We start from the raw sequence: 8,644 nt of genomic DNA on the forward strand, positions 1-8,644 counted from the left end.
TGCTGCACCTGAAGGCTGAGGAGATGGTCTCCTTGTTGAGGAGGGACACACAGGATTTCCAGGCCTGGACTACGGTCCAGAGAAGTGCAACAGCAGGAGCTCTCTGTGGTCTGGGGATAGCTGGGGGAGGCTAGGCTGAGCAGAGATGTTATTGTGAAGGCACCAGAGATAGACACTGTAGGAAGCTCCTCTCTTGGGCAGGACAAGGATGACACTGGTCTCCAAAGCCCTATAGGGCCAGCCCCTGCTTCCTCCCAGCCTCACCTCAGTGCTCTTTCCTCCTTGTTTCCCCTGTCCCAGCCAGACTGCTCCTTCCAGGCCCTCTGGGACCCTGAGCTTCTCTCCTTTTTAGGGTCTTTGGGCAGGTCTGGAACACTCTGGCATGGGATCACCTTGTCCCTGGCACCTTCCTCCTCCCTGACCACCCTATCAAAGTGCACCCTTCATATGCACTGTTCCAGGTCCTGTCCAGTTCTCATTTTGTAATTATTCATTTTGTTATTTGCTCATTCATTGTCTGCCTCTCTCCTTCTGAAAGCTCAAGGCAATGACTGTCGCAGTGTCTGGCACCCAGTCAGCCCTTTAGCAAATAGGTGCTAAGTGAATGAGTGGATGACTGAGTGGGTGGGTGAGCAGGGAGAACAGAGAGGGGGTTTTAACGCAGTGAGGAACATATCTCCAATGAAACAGTCAGATCTAGCTCCAAAGAACTAATAGGCTGTTTATTGCTAGGCTCAGGTTGTTAAATTCAAGAGGTGCTAGTTTCCGAGGAATGAGGTTATATAAGCCAAGTTAATAAATATTGATGTGGAGTCAGGCTTTCATGTTCAGAGGTGCTGTGTGGGGAAGTGGGAGTTTCACTCCCCAGCCCTCGGAGTCTGCAGGGATCAAGCATGTAGGACCTCTGAATTCCACAAATCTACCAGTAGAGGGGTGGCCACCTCAGGGCAGCCAGTTCTGCAGGATGCCCCACTGAAAGCTGCCTACGGGAAATCTCACCCTGGAACCAAATCAGAATTCTTCAGCTCTCCACCCCAACCCAACAACTTCCCTTCCGTGAGTTGGCCATTCCTCCTCTAGTCTCACGACACTGTCCTCACTTTCCAGGTTTTCTCAAGTTGTTGACTCTTTTGACCCTTCTGCTTTCAGGGCATGCCCTAATGCACGAGCCTCCCCACTGGCCTCCCTGCCTCCCACATTACCCCCTACAAACCTGCCTCCTGTTGTTCCCAGAGACATCTTTCTGAAATATAAGGGATCCTGTCACATCCCTTCTTCAATGGCTCCCTGTCACCCTTGAGATAAAGTCCAAATTTTAGTCTGGTCCCTTATTATGTGTTCTCTTCTCACATACCCAGCCCACCAAGCCCTGCCCTCACTTACACCCTCCAGGCCAGCCATGCTAAACCCTATGATGCTTTCAGAACAGCCCCTATTCTGTCCAGCTCTGCTCCATAGTGGATGTGATTTCCTTTGCTCAGTCTTCTTCCTCTCCTATCCTAATGTTCTTCCATGAGGTCACTTCTGGTGTCAGGTCCTTCCCTGATCCCCCACCCCCAGTCTGGTTAGTTCCAGCAGATCCCTGTGCTGATGGCCTCGATGATGGTGCCACCCCTTGTGTTGCAGATGCCTGCATCCACCTGTCCATCTCTCCCTCACCCTGTAGACTGTAAAGTCTCAAGGGAGGACCTGTGCCTAGTTCACCACTATGTACTGTCTGACCTCCCTAGACTCTTACGGATTCCTGCGCGCAGGCAGGGTTGAGAAGACCTTCCTCTTTTCTTTTGGAAATTCTTTCCATCTAGTGTTTAAAGCTGCCAACAACTTAATCACCTCTTCTCTACACCATTACAATGGCAATCAAATTTCAACGTGAATTTTGGCTGGCTCATTCAAACCATGACACCACTCGGCATTAGACCTTTGACTCTGACAGTCATAGAGGGCACCCTGTCCAGTGTCTACATACAGGACTCTTCTTGACCCTGCCTGCACATGGGAACCATCATGGGGCTTCAAAACATCCTGAGGCCTGGACTCTACCCCCAGAGACTCTGATGGAATTGGCCTGGGGTGGAGCTAGAACATCACTATTGTTTGCAACACTGCCCAGCTGATTCTAACAATGAGCAGCTAGCTAGAGAACCACTCACACATAGTCATACTGGAGTTCTCTTTCCTGGTTGCACATTTTAATCACCTGGAAAGTTTATAAAAATACTTGTGTCCTGGACCGAAACATCCCTGACCCATTAAGTTAGAATCCATGGGGTGGTGACACCCTAGGCATCCACATTAAAAGGCTCCTCAGATGCTTCTAATGTGAAATGGGAGTTGAAATCTCTCTACCTAATGAGAACCTCCCTTCTTGCCTCCCTCCCTACCCTTCCCCCCCCACCCAGAACCATTTGCAGAAAGCCTACTCTGTGCTCATGCTGTCAAGCTCTGGTGACACTTTGGTAAATTGGACCCTGTTCCTTCTAGGTGGGGGTTGTTAACTCAGGGAGTGTTAGGAGTGAAAGAGCCCACCTCTGTAAGGGAAATCTGTTCATGGGCAGGCATTCCGGGCCCTGCTCCAGATCTCAACACCGCATCAACAACCTGTGGCTGACCAGAGGAAGTGTCCAGTCCTGTGTGGTACTCCCACACCTGCGCTGGGAGGTCTTGTCCTGCTCCTGAGTCTTCCAAGAGGCCTGGGTCTCTGCTCAGTCAGGGTCAGGCTCATACATGGTCATTGGGATGGGAGGCTTCCTGGGGGCTCCCTCTGACCCTCCACCAGGCTGGAGGCAGGGCAAGGGAGGGGCTGCAGCCCTCTGCTCCCTCCTTCACATGCGCAAGGTCTGCAGCCACATCATTGTCCATAGATGTGACTGTGACTGTATCTGTGTCCTGGTCTCATAGTCAGCTCTTGTGGCTGAGCTGAGGCAGTGTTCTCTGTGAAGTGAGGGAGTACTAGCAGGATTTTGTGGTTCCTTTGACAGAAAGAGTCACCACTTAGGAAAATGACTCCTTATCCCTGGGACAGAGCTGTGGGTGCCAGGCTGCTGCCTGGGCTGTGGGCATTTGTATTAAAAAACTGAGGTAAAATTTATATAACATAAAATTAACCACTTTAAAGTAAACAATTCAGTGGTATTTAGTACATTTGCAATGTTGTGTAATCAGCACTTCCATCTAGTTCCAAAACATTTTCATCACCACAAAGGAAACCCATTATCAATAACAGTCACTCTCCATTACCCCTACCCCCCAGCCCCTGGCAACCACCAATCTATTCTTTTAAAAAAAAATTAATTTAATTTAATTTTTATTTTTTTATTATTGAAACTAATTGGACATATCTGCAGGGTACAGAGTGGAATATCATTACCTGGGTGCAATATGGGACACTCAAATCAGGATAATTAGTATATTCAACATTGCACATGTAATGCATTTTGTCTCTGTGGATTCACTATTCTGGATATTTCATATAAGTGGAATCATATGATATGTAACCTTTTGTGTCTGGCTTTTTTCTTTTGCATAATGTTTTTGAGGTCTATCCACATTTGTAGCAGGTATTTCACTCTTTTTTATGGCTGAATAATACTTCATTGTATGGATGTACCACAATTTGTTTATCCATTCATCTGTTAATGGATGTATGGGCTGTTTCTGCCTTTTGGCTATTGGGAAATCTGGGCATTTTAAAATTCCTTACATCTATACTGCAAATGTCTGCTGACATCCTTAGGTCTTCAGCATTAGTGGATAGTGGTCATGGGTGACCCCCTTTTCTGTACTATTCAAATGCTGTCTTTGGAGGTCCAAAGGGGATATCTGTCTCTTTGAGGGATCTTCTGCTCCAGATCCAGCCTCCACTTACTTCTCCACTTCACTTTCTCATGTTGCATAGGTAATTCCAGTCCAGTCTCTGCCTCATCTCACCCCATACCATCACCACCCTATTCCCCGGGCAGGAAGCTGCTGAGTGCAGCAGGCTTCAGCAGAGGGCTGGGGGGAATGGAGGGTGTGAACAGCACATTGTGTTAACAATAGTTTAAAACTGAATTTTACATGTCGCTATCCTGAAATTTCATACACACATGTATGAGGAATTTCTTATAACAGTGTCTGCCCTTATGATTTGAATAGACCCCACCCCCCATATCCATCTTCCTCTTTTCCTTTTCAAATTTCTCCCATTCAATATTTAAAGCTACCAACAAAGAACTCCATTTATTTGGAGCAATGTAGACTCCCATCTCCTTCTGTCCTTATAAACATGTCCTAGGATTGGAGGGAGATGGGATGGAGACCCTCGAAGTTGATTTTATTTTTCTTCTGAATCAAAAAGAACCTTTCCTCCAGGGCAGGAATCCTGCCATATTTCTAGGCCAACTGACTCAAAGGACCACCAGCTTTTAAAAATAACAAAAATATTCTGCTTATTAAAATTGTTTCTAACACTAGATGCCCCAATATCATGGGGGTACATAGGTGATGGGACAGGGCCAGTGCAAGCCTTGAGGTTCCTCTCAACTTAGCCATTTATTCCTTTCTGATATATTCTGATGATTCCCTCAGTTTGGTGCTGTATTATTTTTCTAAAGGTTGCTTGTACATAATGACTAGGAGCTGGGTTTTTACTCTGAATGAGTTGAAGACCATTGCATGCTTTTGAGCAGAAAAGGGGCATGCCTTGACTTAGCTTTTACAAGGATCTCTCTGGTTGCTGTGTGTCAAGTACATCGTAAGGGGCAAGGAAGCCACTAATAAGCAGTCTGTTTTGATACTGCAGGTGAGAGGTGATGGTACTTGGGTCAGGGTGGAAACAATTGAGGTGGTCAGAAGTAATCAGGTTATGGACGTATTTGAAGGCAGAAATGACAGTTTCTGCTAGTAGATCGGGTGTAGAGTGTGAGAAAAAAAGAGAGTCAAGGATGACTTGAAGATTTTAGCCTGAGTGACTGCAGAGGTGGACTTGACATTTCCTGAGATGAAGAAGAATGCAGGTGGGGCGGCTTGGGTAGAAGAAGAGCAGAATCCAGTTTGGGAATGTGTTTCAGGTGTGTATTAGATGTCCAAGTGGAGTGAATGAAGGCATTGATGTCTGAGATTGGGAATTCAGTAGTGGTGGTGGTGCTGACAGAAGGCTGGAAGCATCACAAGTGACAGATTTGTAATCAATCCTCTCAACCCTCCTACACAGTTAGCAGGAAAAGTAAAATGAGAAAGAAAATCCTGCAGAAGGGGTAAACTGAGGCCAAAAGAGTGCAGCTGGTTTGCCCAAGGCAGCAAGTTGCAGACAAAGCCAATTCTTTGGCTTCCCACCCCCTACTCTTTCTAACATACCATGCTGCCTAGGAGCTCTAGGATTGGAAGGCTACACATATGAACTGAAGGTGGGCTGGCTGAGGCTGGGCGATTCTCAATTTTGTCTTCTTCCAGGTCACCATCCTTGTCAGCTTGGCCCTTGCTTTCCTTGCCTGCATTGTGTTCTTGGTGGTTTACAAAGCCTTCACCTATGACCACAGCTGCCCAGAGGGATTTGTCTATAAGGTAAGGAGTTTCTGGCAGGTGGGTAGCCCCAGGTCACTGTCAACTTCAAATAAAGGGTTTATCAATGTCCTCTTTTCATTGGTGTCCAAATTCTGAGTATGGCAAACTCCCACAGGCTGTTTAAAATGTAATATGCATCTGGCAAGGAGATTTCATGACAGACTCAGTCTCAAGTAGGCAGTAGAGTTCCTCCCGTGCAATGGCCCTCTCTAGGGTGAGGAGGGGGTCCAGCTTTGGACCACACATCAGCAGGAAGGGAAGCTCATTACCCCTTGATGTTGACTGCTCTGTCTTTGGAAACCTCTGTTTGACACAGGTCTTCCTGGCTTGATGGCTGGTTTCTTACCCCTACAGTGGCCCTGCAGAGGTATGAAGACAGGGAGCTGGTGCTTCTGAGGTTGTCTCCCCAACTCTTGCAGCAGGGCCCCGTTCCCACTGGTCTTCTCTGTGACTGTCCTCCTTCGCTTAAAGAGCTGAACCAGCTGTATGATCTCAGGGAGTCTCCTTACCCCTCTGAGCCTTAGTTTCCTTGCCTGCAAAATGGGGACTGATAATTCCTGCCCATATGATTTTTGTGAGAGAATTTAAGTAAAATTAGTTAGTGAAGCACTGCTAGATAATGAGCTCTCAACAAATGTTAGTTGTAATAGACTGAATCTGTTTTAGAGCTAAAACAGGTGATAATATTAATGTTCATAATTACCATTTACTGAGCACGTTTTGTATATCAGGCTCCTTGCTAGACATTTTCATAAACATGGTCTCAATTGGGCCGTACAACCATTCTGAAAAATAAGACTTATTGTTCCCATTTACATATGAGGAAATAGAGGTTAAAAGGATTTAGTTACGAAGATTTTCCAGAATATCACAGCTATTGCATTCCAAAGCAGGGAGATCAAATGGGGAATGCTCTGCGATATGACTTTCTAAGACTATACACTCTTAAAGGTTAGAAGCTGAGATTCTGAAAGATTGGAAATAACTAACAATAGGGGAGAGTTGAGTAAGCTATGATATATCCACGCAGTGGAATTCTATACAACTGTGAAAATAAGGAAAGCCTCTATCCATGGACATAGACTATCTTCTAAGGTGATATGGGTAAAGAAAGAAAAAAAGGTTCTACCTTTGTGTGAGAAAAGTGAGGTGGTATATATTTGCTTATTTTTTCAGAAAGAAATTCTGGAAGAATAAATTGAAAAATTAATAAAAATCGTTCCTCAAGGGAAAGGAAGGGGACAGAGTGGAGGGAACAGAAATTGAAGCAAGGCTTTTTGGGTTTATTTTGCTAGGTACTTGTCCTTGAAATACATACATGTTTGACATATTTTAAAAATACGTAAATAAGAAAAAAGTAATTCCTGAAAGTTAAAAATAAGATAAACAAAGAACACAGCTCTCTATCAAGTTGGGGACATAAGCTGACAAAGAAAATAAATATTTCAAATGACTATAGGGTACAGTATATTGACTGTGCACCCTCAGTGGAATATATTCTGGGAACACATAGAGCTACAGAGAAACTGCAAAGTTCAACAGAAGTCTACTTCTTAGTAGTAATATTGGTGTTATTTTGTGATGTTCTATAACAGGCAGTCCCTGACTTATGATGGTTTAACTTAGGTTTTTTCACATTACGATGGTGCGAAACTGTCACAATTTCAACATCATCTACAGCATTCAATCAATTACATGAGATATTCAACACTTTATTATAAAATAAGCTTTGTGTTAGATGATTTTGCTCAACTGTAGGCTAATGTAAGTGTTCTGAGTATGTTTAAGGTAGGCTAGGCTAAGCTATGATGTTTAGTAAGTTAGGCGTATTCAATGCATTTTTGACTTACAATATTTTTGACTTGCCATGAGTTTATAGGGACATAACCCCATCACAAGTCAAGGAGCATCTGCATATGCTACAGGATAATGCAAATGCACAATTATGTTAATGTTGTTAGGAACCAAGACTTTGATATAAGAGGAAAGAGATACAAGCATACAATCCAGGAAATTAAAAGAAACAGCTACTGGCTGTGGGCGATGGCCAGGAAACAACTAGGGGATGGATGAATCAGCCAGATAAAGGGGGTCTGGTCGGAGTAGCAACAGTGTTCACTAAGCCCTGCAGTCAGTAAGCAGAGGAGGTTGGCCTTGAATCAGTATCAGCATCAGGTTTGTTTCTGGCTTCTTTTAAGTGGCAGCTTTGATGATGGTGACCGTGATAATACTGAGAAGTCCAGCTGTGTGCCAGGCCCAGGCTGGGTGTTGTCACCTGCTCTCTGGCTGAAAGTCTGATGTGACTTTGGCTCCTGGAGGGGGTGGCCTCGTTGCAGAGTGGATTGGAAGAAGCCTGCTGAACAAACGCTGACACTGTTTCTTTCTTCCCCAGCACAAGCGCTGTATCCCGGCCTCCCTGGACGCTTACTACTCGTCCCAGGACCCTAGCTCCAGAAGCCGCTTCTACACAGTCATCAGCCACTACAGCATGGCCAAGCAGAGCACTGCCCGGGCCATTGGGCCATGGCTGTCAGCAGCTGCTGTCATCCATGAGCCCAAGCCACCTAAGACCCAGGGCCATTAGAGGATAACCCCAGCCAGAATGGGGGAGAAGGGTGGTGTGGAAAGGAGGACCCCCCCTGTTGGCTAAGTCAAGCTCCAGACAACAATGTACTCCTGGGATATGGGGGCAGGGGTGGGGAAGGGTGGGATGGGGGGGAGGAACTCACCGACAATATCGTACACTGGAGTTGTCTGAGTTGATATTTCTTTTTGTCCCTTGGTATTGTTGATTCGTCCACAAGTCAGGCTCATGTACAAAGGCATGTTTCGTGTTGATTGTTCCCATGTAAGATATTTTTAAAGCCACTGCTTATTCTCTGTTAGGAAAATTTAAAAACAGAAAAGGAAAGAAACAAAGAAAATGAACAAAAAGCATTAACTTGGCTCCATCTGGAGTTTGTTGAAGGGCAGTAAAGAGCACAGACTCTGTGGGCCTCTTAGCTGAGAAATTGTAGCTTCAGCGTGGGCTTCGGAGGGAACAGAATCATAAGTGGCACAGACTGGGGCTATTTGGTTTGCCTTTGATCTGAAGGATAGG

At 45.4% G+C, this 8,644-nt stretch overlaps 1 protein-coding gene across 1 annotated transcript in view; it reads left to right on the plus strand.

The window, feature by feature from the left end:
* The window catches only part of NSG2 (neuronal vesicle trafficking associated 2), a 51,461-nt gene extending 43,333 nt beyond the window's left edge, over positions 1-8,128 (plus strand). The window contains exons 3-4 of the mRNA XM_063087991.1: positions 5,434-5,544; positions 7,937-8,128. Coding sequence (XP_062944061.1) covers positions 5,434-5,544; positions 7,937-8,128 — 303 coding nt within the window. The remainder of the gene's footprint in view (positions 1-5,433; positions 5,545-7,936) is intronic.
* Positions 8,129-8,644: the final 516 nt, after the last annotated feature.

Source organism: Cynocephalus volans, chromosome 2 (assembly GCF_027409185.1).
Source record: "Cynocephalus volans isolate mCynVol1 chromosome 2, mCynVol1.pri, whole genome shotgun sequence".
NCBI lineage: Eukaryota > Metazoa > Chordata > Mammalia > Dermoptera > Cynocephalidae > Cynocephalus > Cynocephalus volans.